This window comes from Carassius gibelio, chromosome A13 (assembly GCF_023724105.1).
Source record: "Carassius gibelio isolate Cgi1373 ecotype wild population from Czech Republic chromosome A13, carGib1.2-hapl.c, whole genome shotgun sequence".
NCBI classification, from domain to species: Eukaryota; Metazoa; Chordata; class Actinopteri; order Cypriniformes; family Cyprinidae; genus Carassius; species Carassius gibelio.
In genome coordinates this window covers 14,026,215-14,050,516 of record NC_068383.1, presented here as the reverse complement: position 1 = coordinate 14,050,516, position 24,302 = coordinate 14,026,215, and the positions used below count along the sequence as shown (strand labels likewise).

The 24,302-nt window shown below is 36.6% G+C and overlaps 1 protein-coding gene across 2 annotated transcripts in view; it reads right to left on the bottom strand.

Moving 5' to 3' along the window:
- Positions 1-49: 49 nt before the first annotated feature.
- Positions 50-24,302, bottom strand: part of LOC128026236 (polypeptide N-acetylgalactosaminyltransferase 2) — a 64,774-nt gene continuing 40,521 nt past the window's right edge. Inside the window, exons 4-16 of one of the 2 annotated variants that reach the window (XM_052613106.1) lie at positions 16,746-16,844; positions 15,887-15,954; positions 14,936-15,001; positions 13,517-13,638; positions 10,051-10,138; positions 8,399-8,486; positions 6,953-7,056; positions 5,954-6,080; positions 5,233-5,325; positions 4,939-5,022; positions 4,489-4,615; positions 2,726-2,845; positions 50-2,638 (exon numbers count right to left, since the gene is read on the bottom strand). In XM_052613106.1, the coding sequence (XP_052469066.1) occupies positions 2,483-2,638; positions 2,726-2,845; positions 4,489-4,615; positions 4,939-5,022; positions 5,233-5,325; positions 5,954-6,080; positions 6,953-7,056; positions 8,399-8,486; positions 10,051-10,138; positions 13,517-13,638; positions 14,936-15,001; positions 15,887-15,954; positions 16,746-16,844 (1,342 nt within the window). In that variant the 3' untranslated portion in view covers positions 50-2,482. Of the gene's footprint in view, positions 2,639-2,725; positions 2,846-4,470; positions 4,616-4,938; positions 5,023-5,232; positions 5,326-5,953; positions 6,081-6,952; positions 7,057-8,398; positions 8,487-10,050; positions 10,139-13,516; positions 13,639-14,935; positions 15,002-15,886; positions 15,955-16,745; positions 16,845-24,302 lie in introns of both variants that reach the window. The other variant, XM_052613105.1, reaches the window with a different exon arrangement.

Sequence of the window (24,302 nt, the reverse complement as noted above, 5' to 3'; positions counted from 1 at the left end):
TAATTAGTTTTGTTAATGCACCATACGTGAAAACACTTGGGACACTTGATATGTATATTATTTAATTTTTTTTATTTTTTTTTAAGTTAATTATTTTCCGTCATTTAAACTTTTGCAATATCTATAAAACAATGAACAAATACAAGCGCTGTACAGTTGACCAAATCACTATAATTGCAACTGAATGTGTAACTGTACATGCATGGACATACATACTGTATATACACACATATACACTATTACTGTTGACCCCATGCGGTTTCCCTTTGCCATTTAATGCAACATCAAGATCTTTCTAAAACTGGCTTTTAAGGAAACCAAAGAGACATAAAAGGTGGGGTCACATGTCCTTCATTTACTATGAAACTGTCCTAGTCTGGAATAGAAGCGTTTCCATGTTTCAGTCAAACAGACTTTGGCACACTGTGCTAATGTAAACATTTCATCCAATTCCAAAAATTAGCCATAATGTATTGCTCTGAATTTGGTTGAGTTCTTTAAAAAGCCCATCATTCAAAGCCCAAACTTTACATCATTTCATTGGCTTCTTCTAAACTGGAGAAAGGTGGCGTGATTCACTATGGCAAAAGTGCAGTCCACATCTACCTCTGCTTTCCTGTCCAGAAAAATCATTGACTACAGGAACCCCAAGAAGCTACAGGATGCAGAGAACAAAATGCAGGTAGGTGGACCGATTTTCTTCCTAAAGGCCACACAATCTCCACCCAGACTCTGAAACGTCAAGACTTTTGCCGTCTTCATACTCCCTGATGGAGAACTGTTATTTATAGGACAATACAGGGTGGTGCAGACAAACCCAACATATACAAGTCTAAGATTAACATAACACTTACTGCTGATACATGAGGAGAGTTGACTGAAAGCCAGTCAGGGACTCATTTAGTCAGGATTCCCTAGCCTACAATAAGTTAGTCAGAACTGCTACGGCATTATACATGAAATGCAGGTGGGTTAACTGATCTGTTTCACATATCACAGGCTTTTTTGTCTGTTGGATTTACAGTAACACTAGTTCTGTTAAAATCAACTGAAGTACCATAAAGATTCACAAGGTTTGGATGTGAAAAAGTATTTCTGGGGCATGACTAAGATGCTAATTAAAAGGACACTCACAAACAGTGTTACGCTTCTTCTTTGTGAGTTCAGATGCTTCTCTAATGCACACTTCTTTGAAAGCTGCTTAGAAACCCATTCACACACACACACACACTTTCCTTACAGTATCATGGATAACAAAGGCAGCAACTTTTAACCATAGAAAGAGGATGCTCAAGTAGTGATATAATGTGCCATGTTTGGCCACAGCTGCTGAGGATCATAACTGATCTTGAGAGGAAAACATCCAGGACTTAAAGGATGCAGGAAAGAAGCTTTCCTAATGCCCATGATATGATCCAGATCATGTACTGCACAAAGATGAGGAGTAATACACATCCATCTTTGCTCGAAACCCAAGAAAGCAGGACAAAAGCTTCTGATCAGCCTCTGCTTGGAGTTACCAGGTTATTAACATCATTACTTGACATAATACACTTGGCGAAGAAAAAAAGGCTACATAGAATTAAGAAATAAATGAATAGTGTGACAAATGTGGCTGAGAAACAGTTGTTGGTGTTTGAAGACATGTTTTAGATACTGATTTGTTAGCAGCCAGTGCTACAGTATGTGAATCAAGCAGTCACGCTCTATACAATGTCTCGTTCTCCTTCAGAACACACCAGGGGCCCTTAAGGGAAGCAGCTTGAATCTTTACACATTGCACCTTTAACAGAAACAGATTAACAATTTAACAGAATCTAGAAAACAACAAAAAAGGTCTTTCTTTTTTTTCTGCTCTTTTTGCATGAGCACCGCGAGCCGAAAAAACAAGGCTGCTGCTGTCCTCCACAGTCTAAGAGATGGTGCACACAAAAAACGAGCCCTCCCCTCAATCCCATGAGCTCAGAAATTAAACCAAACCCAAACTAGAATCCAGTCCAATCACAGCGCATGAAGGGAGCCTCCGTACAACATGTCGTTTACATTCAACAATTTTGGTAACGTGACTTAAAAAAATAAAACAACAAAAGATGTCCATTGTAGTAAAAAAAAAAAAAAAATCCTGGAATTCAAGAAAATGAGACATGAAAAGGTGAAAATTAGGAAAGAAGAAAAACAGATCCTTTGCATCGGAAAACAAGAAAGAAAAAAAAAATCCCAAATCGGTTTCGATAAAGTTTAGACACTTAAGATTCACTTCCAAGAGCTGGACAACAGATGAAACAGTGAGGTATATAGTTAGATGGAAATATTCATCATCTTGTTTGTGTTTTCATTGCCCCGTGGCCCTCGAGGACCACTGAACCGCATCGTGGCGGCCCTGAGTCTGTATCCGGGCAGCGATTATCTCTGAGGGGCGAGTGCATGCCCAGCACGGGCTGTCCGAGGGCGAGAATGGGAGGGCTGAGATTGGCGTGACAAGCTACGGCTGGAGGTTGAGAGTGAACTTCCACTGCTGGGTGAGCGACGGGCTGCACACCTCCACCGTCAGGCCGCCGCTCCGCGCGCTCCGGCTGTCCAAGCACAGATTGCTACCCACATGCCGCAGTTTGGAGTTGTTGTCGATCTGCTCCCATTTCTGCAAAGGAAACATAATGATGATGATGTTGAAAATCTGAGCAGCGGCGTCTCCTCTAAACCCCTGCTTTGAGCACAGCATGCTCACCTGTCTGCTGTCGTTCTCCCTGCAGCCCTGCAGTTTGATCTGTGAGCCAGCGGTGCGATCCACCACCGTCAGGCACAGGTCCATGTGTTTGACTGATTTGTCTTTAGTCAGGGCCCATTCCTGTTCATTAGGAACATGGTAAGCAGGGAGCATTTGCAAAAAATACACCAACATAAATCTACACAGGAACTTAAAGGTACAGGTTGTCGGACCTGCCACTAGAGGGCGCACTACCAAAACAATAACAATCGTGTGGTTTGATAATGCTAAAGAGGAGCTTGGAATGATGGGATTTGTTGTCTTCTGAGATATTGTAAGTAATCAGCTGGACAAAATATATATCACTAGCCTAGTGGTTTTTGGATATTTTACTGCAAATATCTTACAAATTGTACCTTTCAACATAAAAACGGCTTGGTGAGAGGAAGGTATTTTCAGAAATGTACATGGGTAAGTTTTCTATGTAGTGTGTGATATGCTATAATCCACCCAAAAACATGCTGCAATTTTATTTATAATTATGTCATTTTTGTGAGCTCATATTAAGATACAAAAGTGTTTAAAATGGTGAAAATAACAAAAAGTAGTTTATTAATATATAATGATATATAAATCTTAATTAATATAACATCCACATTACTTATAATAAGTATAAGAATTCTGAATATTAGAATGAATCGATTTCTGAAGGATCATGTGACATTGAAGACTCAAGTGATGGATGCTGAAAATTTCAACTTTGTTATCATAGCATTTTAAAGTATATTACAATTCATTTAAAATCTAATAACACTGTACAATATTACTGTTGCACTGTATTTTTGATCAAATAAATATATAGATAAATTAGAAAAAAAATATATATATAAAAAAATAAAAAAATATATATAAAATATAAATATATATAAACTAGTCATTATATTACGCTACATTATATTATATATTTATTGTTCATATTCAAATATGTAGAAGTGTGATGAACCCTTTAAACCCCTCAGACGTGTCACGATTAACGTGGGTAAAGTAACACTGTAAAACCGAACAGTGAAATTAAATGAAATTAGTTAATTATACTCAAATAAGTTAATTGGACTTAATTTATATAAGTTCTGAAAACTAACTTTTGTAGTAAGGTGAACTTGAAATGATTTTGTTTTCTAGTTCCCAGCATGCTTTGCATCAGAAGACAAGGAAAATAAATGTAGAAATAAAGTCTTATTTTGTGTGATTTTACACAAGATTAACATAGAGGGACATAAGTTATTACTTAAATGTTGTGTTATGTTAGAATTTAGGGTTTTTGTTATGTTGGATTTGTAGTGTTACCGTTGTGGTGAAGAGTAGAGCCTGTGGTTAGGTTGAGGATGGACAGCGAAAGACTAAATTTGAGTGTATTTCCCACATTATACGAGTTGAAAAAGAGAAGATTTTGAGTGGATTACTCTCTAATTATAAGTTGAGAAATATCAATATTTATAAGACAATTTAAGGCAACTGGAAATGTAATATTTTATGTAAACTTAAAACATTTAAAAACATCTTTAAATATTTTTGTGTAATCTGTTACAAAATATTTTTGGAGTTGTGTGAATTTATTAGGGTTTACAGTGACTCTAGAAACTACTGTGTGGCCCTCATCTCTACATCATTCACCCTTCACAAGTTCCTCTAAACTGACCCAAAGTCACTGCCGAATCCATCACCCAGTGCTCTGCTGCCACACCTGACATAAGACTGTCCAGTACCTGAGATCGGATTGGTACCTGATTGCCCCCTGCGTTGTGGCACTCGTACACCCCCACCACACCATCAGCAAAGTGTCCCAGTGTGTCCAGACAGTTCTGACCCTGTTGTAATGCTCCAAAGGCTATGTCCTGATGATCAGGGACCCTAAACAAGACAGAAACAACCAGTTAGGTACCAACTATGCCACCTGCACTACTGGTAGTGGGCTTTAATAAAAGCTTATTTACTTAAAATGTACATGGCTAGATTTAAAAACTGCCTGCACATTTAAACATCATAAGAACGAGTTAAAGGCCGTGTTCACACTTCATCAATCATTGTTCCAAACAAAAGGTTTAAAACAGCCAGTCTTGTACAGAAAAACAAACAGCTCATACATATTTAAGCACAGAACACAAAAAAGCAGGTGTAAACGGGGCCAAAGTGATCCAACAGCTATTTTTATTAAGCTCAGGTCAGACACTCACCGTAGCTCAGGATAGACGTTCTCCAGGTACCATTTAAATGGTTTGCAGCCCAACCTCTTCTTCATTTCCAGCCTGCTCTGAATGCTGCAATTAAAGAGGAAACCTAGTCATATGGAGTTCATCTGGAGGTTCAAAACAGAAACAGAAACTAGCCAAGTCTCAAATTCATGGCCTCTCGTGGCCTTGGCAGTGAGAAATGAGCTTCTTCTCATGTTGAAGAAAGCAAATGTGCTCTTCTATATTCCAAACCTTTCCCTTAGCAATATTTCTAAATTAAGACAAATAAACACTTACTTGCCATAGGGTACATTACGGGCTGAGGGCACAGCAGCGTAGTAGAAGTTCTTAAAATCATCCATCCAAACCTCTGCCGCTCGCCTTGTGTTCCTGCAAAGACAAACACAAGCAGATGAGAATAAAAGTAGATTTTATATAGAGACACTAATGTTCTGCTAATGACAATAACATGTTTACATTTTTGCTTAATCTAACTTCAATAATAACAGATCTTCTGCGGCACATTACTGGGTGTTTTATAACTATGAAAATGCCACTTTATATTTCAACTGCACTACCTCACAACAGCTCACATATCACCGACTGCAGTACTGCATTCACCCACTGGGTGGAGTACATGAACCAGAAAGGACTCATGTTGCTTGAGCAATCGTAAAACTAAAGAATAATAAGAATTGTGTTCGTTAGCTACTCTAACAATTCTCAATCTGGATACACAGGAATACAACATCTAGCAGGGTTACAACAATCCTGACTACAGTTATCTATCCTGAAACGGTGATTATAAACTGGATAACGCAAACTCTAACTCTGGAATAACCACACCATATTATGTAACATAATATAAAAAGTAATGCAATACAAAACACTACACTACAAAATAATACAGTTCAGTTTATTGCATCTTTTCTGGATAAACGTATTAATTTCTTAAAAAGAAAAAAAAAAAACTAATCCCATACTTTCAAATGATTACATAATATAATTCGGTGGACACCTGGCAAAAACAGTTCCGCTGCCCCCTGGGAAAGTGTATGGATGCTGTTTCCTGAAGACATGACCGACTCGACTGCAGGGAATGATCTCCAGACTCCCTCCACACTGCCAGACCCGGAACGAGATCTCTGAAGACCACAACAACAGACAGAGATTAATAAGACACATCACAAAACACACAAGCAACCAGTTCATAAATGTAAATGGGAAAACAAAGCAAAGGGTCAAAACTCATAATTGCACATATGTGTTATATTAAAAAATAAATAAAAAAAAACACTGCTTTGTGAAACTTCTTGGTCTTTGCAAACTTTAGACACACACACGCATGCAAAATGCAACTTTATTCCAGGCTGATGGATCATTTCTGGAACTGTTGTAGACTTTTCCACAAGCAGCACAGCTGAGAAAAGTGCTGTGTTTGGAAAATGAGTCAGGATTTTTTTTTTCAGAACCCATCACGCCACACACATTACGACAAAGACTGAAAAACGCTACCTCACTGAGTCTTACACTGCAGTTTTCTATTCAAGTCTCATTGCTAATATTATAAAACAGCAGTAGTTCTTCAGTGGCGACCTGAATTGCCCCTTAGATGGACACATTACATTTTGTCTGAGTAAGATTTAGATTTCAGATTTAGGAATAATTGTAGTGGATGCATGAATTCACTCAGCCTTATAAATAGATCCTACTTTAAAGTAGTTAATAGCAATTACAATGTAATGTGATTTCAAATTACATTGATATAAAATAGGTGCATTAGATAAATTCCCTTATTCTGTTTACCTTATATACAGTATATATACACATATATATATATATATACACATACATATACATACATATACATATAATGCAATATGTTTTTGGGGCCACTTTGAATATGCAAATCTTCAACAAAATCAATAAAGGACATTGAAAGGATCCACTATGTCTCCAGTCAGTTAGCTCCAATCAGAAGAAATGCAGGGCATTTAGAGAAAAAGCATCCACACACCAAGATTCTCACCACCCCACACGTCCATCATCATGTCGTACTTTCCCAGCTCCTCAAAGTAGTCCTTATCCATTACAAAGAGGCCACCGGCAATCATGGGAGTCCTGGAGAACACAAGCAGCACAAAATATGAAAACTGAGATCAAATCAAACCAAATCTTGAACTTTCTACACTTCATAGAACTTACTTTCTATAAAACATATACGAAGATGTGTTTTGTTTCAGTGGCCATTTGTGACTTTATAAAACTGTGCTCATTTCACTCTTCAGTGCTATAGAGCGATCTGATCACAGCCTCATAAACAGTCATTAAACAACACCGAAATCAATTAACAAGAATGAAGAGTGCTGTGTTATGAAGACTTTTACACAGCACATCCCATAAAGGCACTACACTGTTTATTATGTTAATGTACTTTTAATGTAATCGCTGCATGGTGATTGAGATTTCAAATCACAGAAAAACACCCTCCATACAATCCCCCATTTCGGTCCCTTCACACCTTTCTTTCTCTGTCCCTCTCACCTTTAGCTGTTAATGATCTGAGTCATTCCCTGGAGGACAGACCTTTTACAATCAAGCAAGCATGCTAGCACATGGGGTAACTTCTTATTTCGTTATTCAAAGAACTTTAGGGGATTTTTTTCCTTGTTGACAGAAGAGTTAACATTTGGGGGCAGATCTTATGTGCATTTAAATAGGATTATACACATTAGTTTACCACATGTCATGTTTGAGAGCATAGAATTTGGACAAGAAAATCACTAAAATTACTTGTAATAACACATAAATAACTAAAACATTTTGTCAATGAAATTAAGCTAAAAAAATGAACTAAAAATACTGGACAAAAAACATGTGAATGTCGACTTTGCGACTAAGTGAAATAAGATTAAGATGAAGTACTAAAATTACAAAAACTAAAACAAAGCTTAATAGTGACCCTGGACCACAAAACCAGTCATAAGGGTACATTTCTCGAAATTGAGATTTATATATCTTCTGAAAGCTGCATAAATTAGCTTTCCGTTGATGTTACTATGATAGGACAATATATGGCCAATATAACTGTCTGAAAATCTAGAATCTGAGGGGGCAAAAGTTATTAGCAATGCATATTACTAATCCAAAGTGAAGTTTTGTTATATTTACAGTAGGAAATGTATAAAATATCTTCATGTAACATGATCTTTACTAAAAATCCTAATGATTTTTGGCAAAAATAGATATTTTTGGCTATTACTACAAATATACCCACAACATAAGATTGGCTTTGTGGTCCAGGGTCCCAATATATATAGAAAAAAACTGACACTGAATTAATTAGAGAACAGTGTGAGAAGAATAAAAACTAGTCATCTGTCAATAATCCATCACCGACTCACTGGTTCATGATCCAAAACATTTGTAACATAAATACTTAAGAAGAGAGACACATGCTTACTTGATAGGAGCAGTGGGGTTTCCTTGCCGTGCTCGTCTTTGTTCCAGGGTCATGTAGTCCCATTTAAAAACTAGATTCCAATCAAAACCTGGATACAGATTAGACATTACATTAGGGATGAAATCGGATTTTAAATGCAGGTTCAATGCCCTTGTCAGCCATGTGTCAGGAAAGGGAATAAGGGGCATATTACTGATACTGCAATTTCTGTAATAAAAAGACTGAGGCTTTGTTCAGAATAGCATACTATCAAACACTGTCAGTTTGCAGCATGTGTGCTGTGCACAGTATTCAAATGTTTTCATTTCATTTCACCAAAAGACATTCCACACAAAACTGGATTAAAACCGTATTTTGCATTTCCAGTAGGAAATACCACAGCTTGCCAGACAGCAAAAGAATAGTCTTAAAGTTGTAAGTAATCGTTGGGTTTAGGCTTTGGTTCTGTGTTAATGCTGTATCCTTTAAACCCTACAGTTGGCAAGTCTTATTTTACAAATGCCTCTTGTTTTCTGTCTGCTGTACACAGGAATCAACATAAAATCTGACACTTGGTAGCTTTAGATGGTTAAATGCAAAAAAGAAAGAAAAAAAAAATCATAATATAGTGCTCTATGCAAATAAGAAGGCTATGTTTTGTAAGCTGAACATTAATTAAATTAAAAACATTACATGAAAAATTACAAACACTAAATATAAACAAAGCTAAACAGAAATACTTAAAATCTAATAAAAATAACTATCACTAAAATTACTAAAATAAATATATTATGAATATTAAGAAAAAAATAAATTTAAATATTTAAAAAATAATCAAAAAATAGAAATGACTTGATTTCAAATTTTCTTAAATAGAGAAAAAAAGAACTACAATATGTTTAAATGGAATATGCATTTTAACTGTTTGCTGAATTAATAGAAGTAAAACAGTTGTGAGAACTGTAAATAACCATTTTAATCCCCAAATTCAAGATGCAGTATTCCAAACAGACAAAAATGTAGCATCCTACTATTTAAAATGTTTTGCTACTGATTTACAAACTACTTTTTTAAAGTAGCTTACACTGAATACTGTGCACAGTATGCAGTCCTGTGCTAGTATTCCATTCTGAACATATTCTAAAGGAAAGAGGAAAAAGCAGGCAAAGTCTGAATGCAAGTTAACAAGCACACCTTCAACCAAAATATGCTGAGAAAAACCAATATAAATAAAATGATATTTATTTACCCATGCTGCTTTATAGAATAGTGATACCAACATGGATACATCCATTTCCAAATTATTTAGCACTGCATCCAGACACCTCCAAAGTCATAGAAGAAAAGCTATTCTACTCGGGGATAAAAAATTCTAAAATGACACTTCATCTTTTTGAGATTCATCATGCTCTTTTACTCTTCTGCACATTGCACTGCCTCCAGAAATTCTCTCTGTATTGCATTTTAACATACAGTACCACACAAAGAATATAGCCCTGCACATGAAATTTAACAAATGCCATGTTCTGTATTGTCCATAAACACACACAAATACTGTACATGCATGAATGGATGCAATCATATCACACACATGCACACAATCTAAAGGAATAGGCTCTGGATGGTGACTGAATTATGTTATGATAAAAAAGGAGCTGATGAAAGAGATTTACCTCCTTTAAGATCTGCAGATGCCCCCACATACTGGAAATTGTCCATGTTGACGACATCTATGATGGGTGACACGACCCGAGTCTTATCCTGCCGAGAACAACAAATGTGGTGAGGCTGGGCTGACAGTACAAGCATATGAAAAGAGATGAATTCTCAATGCATCTGTGCTACAATGCAATCTTAAGATGGAATGTGATAGAAACAGTCAAATTAAACTAGAATTAAAATTGCTGAAAGCCTTGACATTAAGAAATGTGCACTGCTCTGCCGTTACGAATCATGGCAAATCTATCAGAAATACCTAGAAAAACCCTTTAATCTCGTGACTTTCACTGACACATCACTGGAGTATTTAGAGTTGAGTGCCGAGTTAAACACTCCAGAAAAGACAGACGATCAACTCTACGTGACAGGCGTGGAGAATTTAACACTTAATATAAATGTATTGCTTCTTAGACATCTTCCAATATTCATCATGACAACTCTGGGACACCCTGAAGAATCTAATCATCCCGACTGTGGCTTCACCTCTGAATTAACAAATTCAATTGTCACCGTGTTGCAATGTTTCCACAAGGCAATTTTATATGCATCTAGGTACAGTAATTATGGTTTGTTATATTAGTACATTCAAATCATTAAATATCTGTCTTCAGTTAATTTAGTGAATGACAAATTGTTCTGATGAATAGAAACATGCCTTAATTATTTCTAAATTCTACATTTTCACTGTATTTTACTTCTTGCATTAAACATTTTGAAACAGCAAATGACTATTTGGATAAAATGATGGTTCCTGCGAAACTTTTTTTAACCGAGAAAGGCCCAACGGAGCAGAATATCAATGTTTGTATAAAGCAACTCAATAATAATTAACATTCTCTAGATATGGGTAAAAACTATGCTTCACAATAGCTGATACTTTAAAATTGATCACAACAATTTTTTGGTGGCAACAAATTGCGTGGTTACAAAACAGGGCCACAATTCACAGCTGACACAATTCTTAACAGTTTTGGAACATATTTATATATCATCATCTAATGGTACATACCTTATTTCTGTATGTCTACAAATTGGGAAAAGACTGATACGTAAGTCTCAAAACAAATTTGAGAACACTTTTCTAGTGTGGCAAAAATGCTTTTTTGCTCACCACTGATAATTTGCTAAAAAAAAAAATTATGCATGATGCAAATTTTGCCTAATCTAAAAAGTTTTTGTAACTAATGTTTTAATAAAAACATGTTCAGTAATATGTTAGTATAAAATCAATGTCTTCAAAAATATGTTTTGAGACATTTTTTGGCAATATACAGAAAGGAAATTCACTGTACTGACTGAAAGTAATTTGTGTTTGGGTGAATACTGATATAAAGCTGGAAGAACTCATCCTAATGACGACTAATGACGAGTGGATGTAGTAAAATGTCAAAAACCAAGAAAAACTGATTCAATAAGAGTTCATCACTTGTCTAGATTTACTCTTAAATTTAGGCCGTATATTTCTGCTCACAAATATTTTAAAGTAGAATAACTATTTCGCTTCAATGAAAGCTTTGTGTGGAGATACTTCTCCAGAAGTAGGATAACATTTAATTCATGCTCTGTATAATCATCATAATGAAGCGCTTGTATAAATCCTGGGGTCACTAACTCCACAAATTGATCATGTGCTTATCTGGGTCATCAAAATGAAAACCTCTTACTACTATTTATGCCAGTAATTTATACTTTCAGTGTCTTGTACTTTGTGCCCTCTATTTATTTTGGTAGTCAAAAGCCTTGAGACAATTTCAGAGTAATTACGTGTGCCTACAGACACAACTGAAGCAAGTATTTCTTTTAGGTCAATCCAATCCTGATCTAGAACGGACCTGCACATCCACAATTTAAACACACCTGTGCACACACACTGCGGTCTTATCTATGTTCTGTACTAACACACAGTGTTGAATGACACTAGTTTCTAGGGGTGTCAACAATAATCGATTCGGCAATGCATCGCGATGCGGGGCATGAACGATTCAGCATCGATGCGGCAAAGTGCCATAATCGATTATGTCACTGTTTATTTTCTGGCGGACAAAAAAGTTGTGAAGTTTAAATACTTCCGGTTCCGGGAGAATAACAACAACAACAAGCAAGATGGCTGAGGCGGAGGGAGATGACCGTGATAGACGGATTATAAAAAACGCGCCCAAAGCTTGGAAAGCGGACATCTGGGCACATTTCGGATTTTATGAAGTGAATGGGACACTAGACACGTCTTACGCGGTGTGTAAAATCTGCCACACTAAAATTAAGCACGTTGGCAATACAGCTAACTTCACGAACCATGTTGATCATTGGTATCCTGATCAACATTGCCACACAACTTCCAGAGAGCAAAGAGGATCACACGATCGGTGGCATGTTTTATAGCGAAGGATCTACGACCCTATTCTGTGGTAGAAAATGTGGGGTTTTGCCACATGCTTGAAACAATTGAGCCCCGGTATAAGCTACCGATTGTATGCAGCTGATGTGATGGTAGGATCAGGGGGCAGGCATATATAATTGTCATTGTCATATAGCTGCTAAGCTGCTGTTTTGTTGAGAATAATTTGCACTTTACTTAACTACTTGAAAAAAGTTTCACAGTAATAAGTGGTTACTGTGTGTTGTTGCACTGAATATTTTTATTCCTGGGTGGTTGTTGTTAAAATAGTGTTACTTATTATTTTAATATTTGCACAGGACTTCAGGAAGTGCCCTGTCATCTCCGTCAAGATGTGTAAAAAAAAAAAAAAAAGCACTGAAAGCAGTGATTTTGATTGTTTTCATTTTCAGGTATGAAAATGCCATATCCAATACCCTGTACCATTTAATTTGATTTAGTACATTTTATTTAATTACATTTTATTTTATTTTATTACATTTAATTTAATTTAATAACTTTTATGTCAAAGATACAGGAGACACATAGCAGCCAATAAAATCTGTTGTTTAATATCTGCTTGTTTTGCCTCATGACTGATGAAAAATTTGCCTTGTGTGCAGTAGAATTTTGATGCATCGCAATGCATCGTAGAATCGAATTGAATCGAATCGTTACCTGGTGAATCGTAATCGAATCGAATCGTGAGGGCAGTGCCAATGCACACCCCTACTAGTTTCCCCCCACAGTTTTTTACGGCTTGTTTGAGGATTGTTGGCAGTCGTCAGCAGGATCGGATACAAACAGGTATAATGATACAGCACTGCAAGTAAAGTTTGTGCATCAAGACAGGCAGCCAAAGAAAACTACTTTTCATCTACTCTTCTATCATCTTGGCCTGACATTGGCAATTGCAGTGAGCTGCTAAATGTCCACTGCTGTAATGAGCATGTGTGAATATAGCCTCCAAAAGCAATGGCTAATTTGCCAAATCTGAGAACCGCAAGACCCAATGTTTTGCTGCTAGAAAGAAAACCATGGCTGACCTCAGCAACCCTTTCTAGCAGGGGCTCCAACCAGTGTTCGTTACACTCGCAGTGGCTGTCAAGGAAGGTTAGTACACTGGCTGTGGCCGCATCTGCCCCTCTGACTCGGGATCGCATCAAACCTGAAACACAGGGAACATTGAGACTCAAAGCACTGATGCAATCTCCCTGTATTTTGACTTCATGATCTAGACACAAGTGTGCAGCGAACCATAATGATAGTCTAACATACAGATGTCAAAAGGCTTTTTGGCATTTTGAGTACTTCACAAATTTGGTAATGACATTTTGGAAAAAGTAATGATATGATGCCCGTTAATTATGTCTATTATTGGTGAGGTATTACATCAGTTCTGTCCGATGCAAATATATACGGTAAAGTAGACAAAAACCATCTTTTAAACATGAATACAAAGTTAAGCCATTATAGGGAAAAGAAGAACCTCTGATAGTTTCATCATCTAATCGCGCATTTCATTTTACAATTAATTATTATTTTATTTCATTATGAATGTCTATTTGAATACTACTAATAATAATATTGTTAGACACCCAAAATAACCTTAAATTTGTACATTGCTAGTAATTTACTTATTTTATCAACAACTACTTGTTATAATTATTTGAAAAAATAACCCTTTAAAAAAAAAAAAAAAAAAAAAAATCACACAAACACACCAAATTAAAATCAAACAAAAACAAAAAATTATAAAAACTAACATCAAAACAAAACATGACTGTCACCATACCAATGTATTTAGATCTCATATAATGTATGGTCACAAGGCACAAAATAAGAAAAAAACATATCTAAGATATAACGAGTGAAAGCTTATTTAGTGGCTTATGTGGAGACCTAAGGATCGATTTTCAAGCACAGAGAAACATTAAATATGAATTAACCAGTTTGGGTCTTTATAACAACAAAATCTATATGAGCACTTTTTTTTCACATCTTGACACTCACAGTCAATCTAACATTAATTCACTACAAGCTTTACCAGGGACTGAAGTAATGCATGTTCTTTCTTTCTTATTATATTGAGTAATTTGTGTTAAAAAAATTAATAAATAAATAAAAGAAAACTTTGGATACGAATAAACAAACTGCAGTTTTGGCTACAGAACAGCATTTTTTGCTTGACAAGTGATATAAAACTCCTTCCAAAAATACACTCATAACAGACCATTTGCTTTTCTCTTCTTTTATCGTCTCCATATTTGTACCTATGAAGTATTCAGTGCTTTTAATGATTTCATGCTGAGGCTGATCACAATTAGTCACAACAGTAACAGATGCTTAAATTGTAATGACCAAACAAGAGCTGCCAGTAAAGACCCACTGGTCTTCACATATTAACTTGGGCATAGTTCGGATTCACAATGTTATGGTCATTCAGAGGGTTAGAAATCACTCACCCTCTCGACGATCGTTCCGGAGCACTCTGACTTTCTCGATTTTCCCAAGTAAAGCACCATCTTCAGCTGAAAGCCCAGAGAAAACATTGTGTCAGCTCAAGTGTTCAGGGCAATACATTTCTCCTATTATATACAGTATGCTGTAGTTAATATACACAGGAGGAATGTGGTAAGATGTGCCAGTGGGCAAGTTGTGTCACTTCCTTCATCCAGAAGAAGTCTGCACAATTTTGTAAATGTCACCATATATTTAATAAGGGCACATCATGTACAGTACAGCTTGCTACAACTTATTTCTGGTCTTGAGAAACTTAAGGACAGGGAACTGGGAGCCAAATTTCTTTGAAAAATCTGATGGAGAGCTGGCAAAGAGAAATCCACTAGAACCCCCTTCCTCAAATCTTGCCCTGGAGGTCCAATGCACTGCAGAGTTTAGCTCCAACCCTGATTAAAGTCACCTGTCTGCCATTTTCAAATGATCCCAACGACATTGATTGACACTGATTAGCATGCTCAGGTGTGTTTGATTAGGGTTAGCGCTAAACTGTGCAGGAAAGTGGATCTCGAGGTCAAGATCTGAGGATCCCTGCACTAGAAAATGATCAAGGATCATATTTTCATGAAACATTCATGGATTGTGTCTCTTTTTTTGACATATCTACACTTCAAATCTTGATTAATTTCAGAAACACTGAAATATAAAATCAGGTGCATTAGTTTTAGCACCAGAATTTGTTTCTACAGGTGATGATTTGATTAAAACAAGAGGCTAACTAGAGGTTTGGCATCCAAAAAACAAGTAGTGTGATGGTTGAGGACTAGGGAGCATGGCTGGTGTCATGATGACACAGTTTATACAATCATGCCAAATAACATGATGAGCACGAAACGGACTATATATGGTTGTGCATCATTTAGTTTGATTGGGAGTTTTAAGTTCAAAACACTTACCGTTGTCACTGTAGTCATCCACCAATATGATCTCTTTGACCAGATGAGGAGGACTCTTCTTCAACACACTGAAGACAGGGAAAGAGGAAGGCTTGAATAGATTGTTAAGAAGTGTAGAGCGAGAGATTTTAGTCTAGATCTTAGCTGATATACCAGAGGTACAATTTCATTCAAAAGTTTAAATTAAAATTAAATTAATTAAAAATTAAATAGTGCATTCAGGCTATCAATTTTTACATATCATGTGTTCCCGGGGAATCGAACCCCTAACCTTGCGCTTGCTTGCTTGCTAGCACAGTGCTCTACCAGTTGAGCTACAGGAACACAGGGGTTGTGTTTAGGGTTAGTAAAATGTGAAATCAATACCTTTAATCAGCAAGGACTTATTAGAATAATCAAAAGTGACAGTAAAGCAATGTTTTTGATGTTTCTTGTAATGATTTTCACATTTTTACTGTTTTTACTTTATTTTTGATCAAATAAATGGTGAGCTATGGTGAGCATAACCACAGTAGTGTAGTTCTGTACTTAAGTGTACTGTATATATGGCAAAATATTCTGTATTCACCACTGTAGACATTAGTAATACTGAATTACAAAAATTGACAACAAATAAAGTTTTGTACTTGGTTTACTTTTTTAAAACTATAAACGATGTTTACTTGATTAAGAAATACTGCAAATTTGTTATATTCACATTTTAAATAGAAGAGTTGAAGTATTCAATAAGCGTTTTGCTATATCGAAGTTAGCACCAAAGATAGTGAAATTTCACTGGTATTGACATCAACATTTCGGTATTGTGACAGCCCTACATCATAATGCAGTGAAAATTGTTATTCGACATGGGACGTCCCACCTGACCACAGTGCGCAGCAGGGCTGAACGGGCCTCGTTGTGGAAAGTGATAACAACACTGGATGCAGAAAGATCTGTCCTCCACTGTTTGTGACGGCAACTGAGAGACAGAAAAAGATAAAATATATTAAGAAAAACACACTTCTACTTATATTAAAAACAACTAACCTTACGGAGGGACACACTCTATATTACAGAGGGTTTGACGTGAGTTTATTTGACATGGGCTAGTAAGCAATAACCTAGTAACCACCTAAAACCAACCAACACTTAGCATCATGGTAGCAAGTTTGATGTGGACAAACCAGTATTTCTTCAGGAAATGTAGAAGTCTAGTTCACAGTGAAAACCCATTGTCACACTGCTAGTGCTACACCTGCATGCAGTCTCATGCCCTCAGAGAAGCTCAAAGCACACGTTCATTTAATGCTTCTCTCAGGCTGAGATTGACAGGAGGTCATCCATACTTAAACACTCTGGACTTGAGTCTCCAAACATGCACACGATAAAGGTTTCAGCAACACACACCCACACGGTTTATATCACAGAGGTTTTAATTTGACAGCTTTGGGGATAATCCTCCGGTTTCCTAACACCTCTCATCGAGGATAAGAGTGCACAATGCTTCCTCTGCACTGATTCCATCGATTTTGTAGCCACTGGATCCCTGGCAGGGGAATCGGGGTCAATTCCTCCTACACTGCTGTTAAACAACAGGTCAAGGTTGAGAGCCCACCATCAGAGATTCCAAACTGACTTCAGTAAAGGGATGAGATTAGTGTCATCCATGACGCTAACACTACACACTTGGCATCATATTTAATTCCATTACAGCCAGAGAAATCACATTCATATCAATCTTTGCATTGAAAAGTATGGGGCTTTCAACCATTATACTCTCATTGACTCCTCATGAATACATTAAGGGGCCTGCACTCATTTCTAGCCCTGTTTGCTGGAGGTCTTGCAGGGAATAACTGTGCAGTAGGCCATTAATAGAATGGAGGCTTTGACTAGAAGACAAGCACTTTTTAGAGCATATCCCACTGGCACGCTTCCCTCCGCTGGCCTCCAACCACCCAGCATGGCACCAAATAAACTCTCAAATACTTCCACTGTCGCAGCTCAAGTCAATAGCTAACAGAATAAATGTTTGGTCTCAGTGTGCTGAACACCAGCTACTATGTTTTAAGATTTTGCTTAAATAATCAAAATTTGTAATTCATTTAAGTAACTGTAATTCAACACCAACATTTGAAAAGTGATGATCCCAGTAAAACAAAGATCATATAAATACACTGCATAATGACAACAGCATAAAACAGACGACAAAAAAGGCATGGCAACTTAAAAATATAATTTACATAAATATTTATAGATACTTAATATTATTTGGAAAATGCATACAATTAATATTTATATGTTTTATATCGAAAATCATTTTTGTTAACTTTACAGTATGCGTTTCATATATTAAACACAAATATGAAAAATTTGGCATTTTATAATTTTATAAAACATTAAATGTGCACTTTAAACAGCAATATTTGAATTATCTTAATTTTACTGGAATTTTCATATTTCTCTGCAAATACACATATATGCTAACAGCACTGAATAGACAAATAGCATTGCAATTAAAAAAATATATAAAACTAATAATTACAGAAAATAAATTTAATATTTAGAAAATTTATACAATCAATATTTATTAACTTTTATCCATAAAATATTTATTTTTGGTAATTTTATAGTGTTATTTAAACACACACACACACACACACACACACACAAATGTGAAACTGACAGCCATAATTTTAAAATCACATTAAATTAATTGCTGTGCATTAAACATCAATAATTGGTGAGGGAAATGTAGATCGCAGTAAAATGAGGATAACTGAAATACATGGCATGACAAAAGCATTGAATAGACAACAATATGGCATCGCATAATAAAAATATTAATTAAATTAATATTGCTAGAAAATTTATGTAATGCTTAGGAATGCATACAATTAATTTTGATCATTTTTACTATAGTTCTTGCTAACGTTATAGCATTATTTAAACACAATCAAACACACACAGATACACATTTCATAAAGTGACAGCCCTAATATTTTTAAAACTATAATGTACACTTGCTGTAGCCTTATGAGCGGTATTAATTCAAGGAAAACACTTCACCTCAGCTATAATTAATAAAAAAAAAGTTCTAAACAAGAAATACATCATGTGCAGAAAGACATCATTCATTAAGTCATTGGCAAGTCGGTCCTTTATTTTTTGGTGTGGTCTGAACACTAGACATAGGCTATGGCTTCAGCAAGACAACAACTACACCCGCCAAAAACATTTCCAATAAGACACGTGGCCTGCTGCCATCAGGGGTAACAAAACAGAAGCAGAGTCTCTCAGGAGTAAACAAAGAGCATGTGTTCCTCATTACAAGCTTAGGTAAGCATTTAACAGAAGGATTTAGGACTAGTGTGCTTCATTCTTTTAGTTTGGGGTAAATTCACTAGGAGGTAATGGTGCAAAAACATAGAGGGCAAATTCTCCTCACTTCTGGGAGAAAATACAAAAGGTTGGTATTCCAGCAAATAAAGTATAGAACGCGCTGACCTTTAAAAAGTCTTACAGCCGTTTTAAACGCATGGTTTGTGTGTCTTCTGAGCTGAACGTGACGTCTGCATCGGGAATGAAGCTCACGCACTTCAGGGATGGAGAAAGGGCAGCGATAAGAAGACTTACATCAAGGATAATGTCATCTGCAGCATCAACAGCTCTCCAGGAGGGAAACTGACTGACAGATAGTGACATGACGTTAACATGAAGCTGCACAGAAAAACACAGGTCAAGCCAAAAATGTTTACAGCAGCAAACCCAAAGACAACTTCCACGGCTTATCAGAATGAATGGACACATGCATTTTAAAACTGCTGCATATCTAATCCAAACAAGTGCAAGCCAAATTCTTGGATATTAAAACATTCCTTTTTGAATATGTATTGTGATGAATATGCTCTTGCACATCCCAATTTAATTTTCTGTGCAATGCCTGTAACACTGTAGAAACCATTAAATTATCTAATATGACAGAAAGCTTAACTTTAGAGTCTCTTCTTCCCAGTTTCCATTTTACTGGCATTTTACTAAATTCGTCTTGGTGGTCTATTTAGTCATACAATAAGCCTTCAATAAGGCTCTTCAGGCTCAGTGTGTTTGCTGAAAGCAGAAGCTGAAGTAGCTATCTGAGGTTATTTCTCTGAATTCTTCTCTTAGCAGCAGTTAAAAAAATGTAAAGTTAATACTGATATTAAATATCATCTATCCATCTAGTCAATTAAGGTCCTGGTTAGAAGCTCTTCTATCATTCAACTGTGCTTTGTTCCAGCAAAAAATAAATTGCAACCAAATATGCTACAATTGCTGCAAAGAACATAATGCATTTCAGATTTCATTATCATAACTAGTTTTAATAAATAAATAATTATGTTTACATGAACACATCTAAGTTTGAGTTAATAACTTGTTCTTGTGCCGTTCAGGTCAGGTCACACATCATTGTCTCTAACACACATCCATATACAATTCGATTTGAACTCCGTCCAACCAAACTGTAGTCAAAAACGTTTGAGAGCCATGCCAGTAACATCCCCTGCCAAGTGACTAAAACAGACATCCATCTGACGTGAGATTACGATGCCTAGGAATAAACATGTCAACCATTATGTACTCAACACAACACACACACACATACAGCTGGGGCCAGATGTCTGAGACCGCTTTGGAAATCTAGGATTTGAAACTCATTTCAATATGGACATAGCTGCGATTTTAAAAAAATGTGAAAAAGAAATGCTGTCAAATAAAATAAATATGCAATACTGATTTTCTTACATTTTGAAGTCTCTATTCAAATAAGCTAATAATCTTGTCATTGATGATGTGACTTTTCGAACAGATGGATATATGCCCTTGCTTTCACTGAAGCTCTAGACACGGAAAACATGTTCATCAGGTTTTACACAACCTGTAATGAACATTCGAAAGGCAAATTTGTAATCAAAATGCACCCTTTGTCCTTTTGCAAATATATCCAGTGTTTTCCCCCTTTCTTGCATTGTATTCTCTTTTCTTTTTCTTTTTAGTTCCCAAGCACACTCATGGGAGGTGGGCAGCCAAAACATTTCACTGCAATTGTACAAATGTGGCAAATAAAACTTTGGACCTGGAGGGAACAGATCGATATGATATGTTGACACAAAGGGTGGAAATAGGACTGGGCGGTGTGAGTGAGAAACACATCTTAATTACACAGCCTGTGTGGCAGTCATACAACAGTGGGCAAATGTTTGCTTATGTGGCTCATGGAGACATCAGTCCATGACTTCACGACTGCTCTGCCAGTTGCAGCGGTTGGCAGCACTGTGAGATATTCCCAAAAGCCAAGCAGACACCAGCCAAAGCACACAGAAGCTTTTCTCCAAGAAAGGGCCAGAGCTCAGATGGTTCAGAGGGATTTTGAAAATCAGGCAGGCTTAAAAGGTCGAGCTCAAGAGAGTGAAGAAAGAAAAGATGAGCAGATGTCCTTGCTGCTTGATGTATCTCCAGAAATTCAAAAAACGAAACAAAAAAAAAAAGTGGGTTCTCATCATTCAGAGATCTGTTATCGGCTTATTGATGCAAATATCGGCTACTGAGCTTTGTGAATTAAAGCTCTGTTCCCAGAAAGCAGAATATACAATTCCATCCATATTCTTGACTCAGGAGCGGTTCACACAGGATGCGTTCACAAGAACTAAAACCGCTAGATGGCACATGACACGGCGTGTCTTGAAATGCATTGTTCTGCATTGTAACTTCTACCAGATTGTAATAAAAAAAAAAAAAGGTTAGTCAGCAGTAAATCCGTGAGTCCTGGGAGCCCAGCCCTGCACTGCAGGCCACCAGTGGAAACAGTGGTGGAAGACATTGGCCAACCTAAACCATCTGCACCTTCACCCAACACACTGGGCTGTCACATGCAGGCTGGGAAAGGACCACAGACAGAGGTGATGACAGTGAATATTTGAAAGAAAAGAGGGTGAGAACACGCTCCTCAATGTTTCGCAATATAGCTTTTTACAGACCAATGAATCCCATGTCCACAATGGTTATATAACTAAGACACGATTAAACCAGATTTAACCAAAGTATTAAAAATGACAAACCCCCAAGCATCAAATGCAAAATTCATTCTATTTTTTTCAAAACTAAAGCCTTTGATATTTTGCAAAACACAGGCCGCCCAAATGTTCACGCAAAGAAAGTAGGCGTAACTTTTATTCTCTCTTTTGCTGCCGCTGCCATCTTATGGAGTCTCTGTGTGTTTCGTTGTGTAAGCGAAACTACTTGTTTGGCCCTCCAAAAGAGGGACACGACTAGAAATCAGTACTTAAGTTTTATTTCAACACTGTTCCAGAACAGTCCAGCCCAAATATTCATATGTGTGCTGCGCATTTTATGGAGGATGAGGACTGTTTCCTGAACCAGTAGCCTGCAATGCATCTGTGGCACAACAGCCGTTTCTATAAAGTGGGGCAGTTCAAACGTTGAAAGGACAGTCCGGCGCTTCTGACTCACAACCTGTAAGTACGTTATTTATATTTAAACAATTTGCCAATGATGATTCAAACGCAAGTTTTAAGCAGTGTAGAGTAGGCTTGTTTGTTGTTTCTCAGATAACAAATGCAGACATGGTTTTATGTTTATACAGTGTGACACCCAACACAATGCGTAAAAAGACATTATAAACAGTAATTATGTCCCAACTGGATGCAACAAATGCCTCCTTTGTAATGGGTTTTGTCGGTTTTGTCTCGTCTAGTGAAGTCCAGATCGTGAATGAATCTTTCTATTTAACCGGATGGGATGGGATGTGCACGAGCAGAGCAGCTGGATTGAGTCTCGTGCTGCTGGCCAGGGAGACCCCCACAGAACAGCGTATGTTAATGGACGTAACATTTCAGTCACACACTTGAGGCATTCAGCCAATCACAATGCACTGGATAGTTGGCCAATCAGAGCACACCTCACTTTTTCAGACCAATAAGCCTTGTTCAAATCGACACGTTTCAGAAGGCAGGGTATAGAGAAGAAACAATAATGTGCATTATATGGAAAATAATGTGTTTTTTTTTACTTAAACTGCATAAACACGTCAGGACTCTTATTTTTAAATATATATTGGCTACTACTTCCAGCTGCTTATAAAAAAATAAAAAAATTAAAGAGGGAGACATAATGTGTACTTTTTCCAACAACAACAAAAATAACACCATAACATAAACAATGTCATAATTCATCAACAGTAGATCATGAGTAATTGCTTGGCATAAATGCTTGCTATTTATAGATTGTAGAATGTGCAACAGCCCTGTGTTTTGACATTTAACATTCATCGCTCACATTTATTAAATTCAATCATAGCCTTTTGAAGTTTCATACTCACGTTAGGCTGTCACGAATCCTGTTTTCCGTCCCCAAATGTAAGACCTCTTTAAATTATAATTAAGACTTTTGATATACAATTTAAAACTTGTGACCATATATTTAATAAAACTGAATTTAAAACATTTTTAAGGACACACTGTGACCCTGTAAATATCATCCTTGACATATCCAGAGCAATCTGTTTCAGCCTAACATCAGGTTAAAAAAAGTACTATTTCATCATAGCTTTTACTTGACTGGCTGTGGGACCAATTTATGTTCAAGCACAACCAAGCCCGCATAGCTTTTACGTCAGCCCTCTGAGATAAGGGAAATGTGTTTCCGGTGAAGATGCTCAAGATGTTTTTTGTGAAGATATCTACGCTGTCTGAATCACAATAAAAGACAGTTACATCTAGTCATTATAACACCACAGTAACATGAGTGTTTAATGGAAACCTCATTTTCTCACGCAATCGATACAGTCTGAGCTAAGCGCAGCTCTAATGAAGTTATGTTCAGGGGACCAGATAATATTTCTTAGGATTCTGAAGCTTTTTGAAACTCGAGAGTTAAGCCACATTTGAACTGCTCTAGAAAGGCAGGTTTGTGAAAAACAAAAATAAAAAATTGTGTTATTAGGTCAGATTTTCTCCCTTTTTTTCCCAAACCGCGACAAATGCCAGTCTCCTTTTTTTGCAGAGCACGATATATCCTCTGAACCAATCACAGCACACCATTCCATGCACTAGACAGTAATGGCAGTGCTTTGAATACACGCGTCATCATAGTTTTACTCATCTACTTTGTACTTTCTGATCAACAAATATCATCCTTGAATATCATCCTCATAAAATCTTATGCACGATAAATCGCATGAGATTGTCATGCACATCTCGTCATTAAAGCCGTTTCTTTAATAAATAGTACGGTTAATCTATATAACGTTTCAGATGGAAATTATTCAGATGCATTAAATACACAGAGCCATAGATCACGGACAAGCTACACTATATCGCGTTCATAAGATGAAAATCACATTCAGTTATGAACGTGATATTGCAAAGCTTGTCAGTGT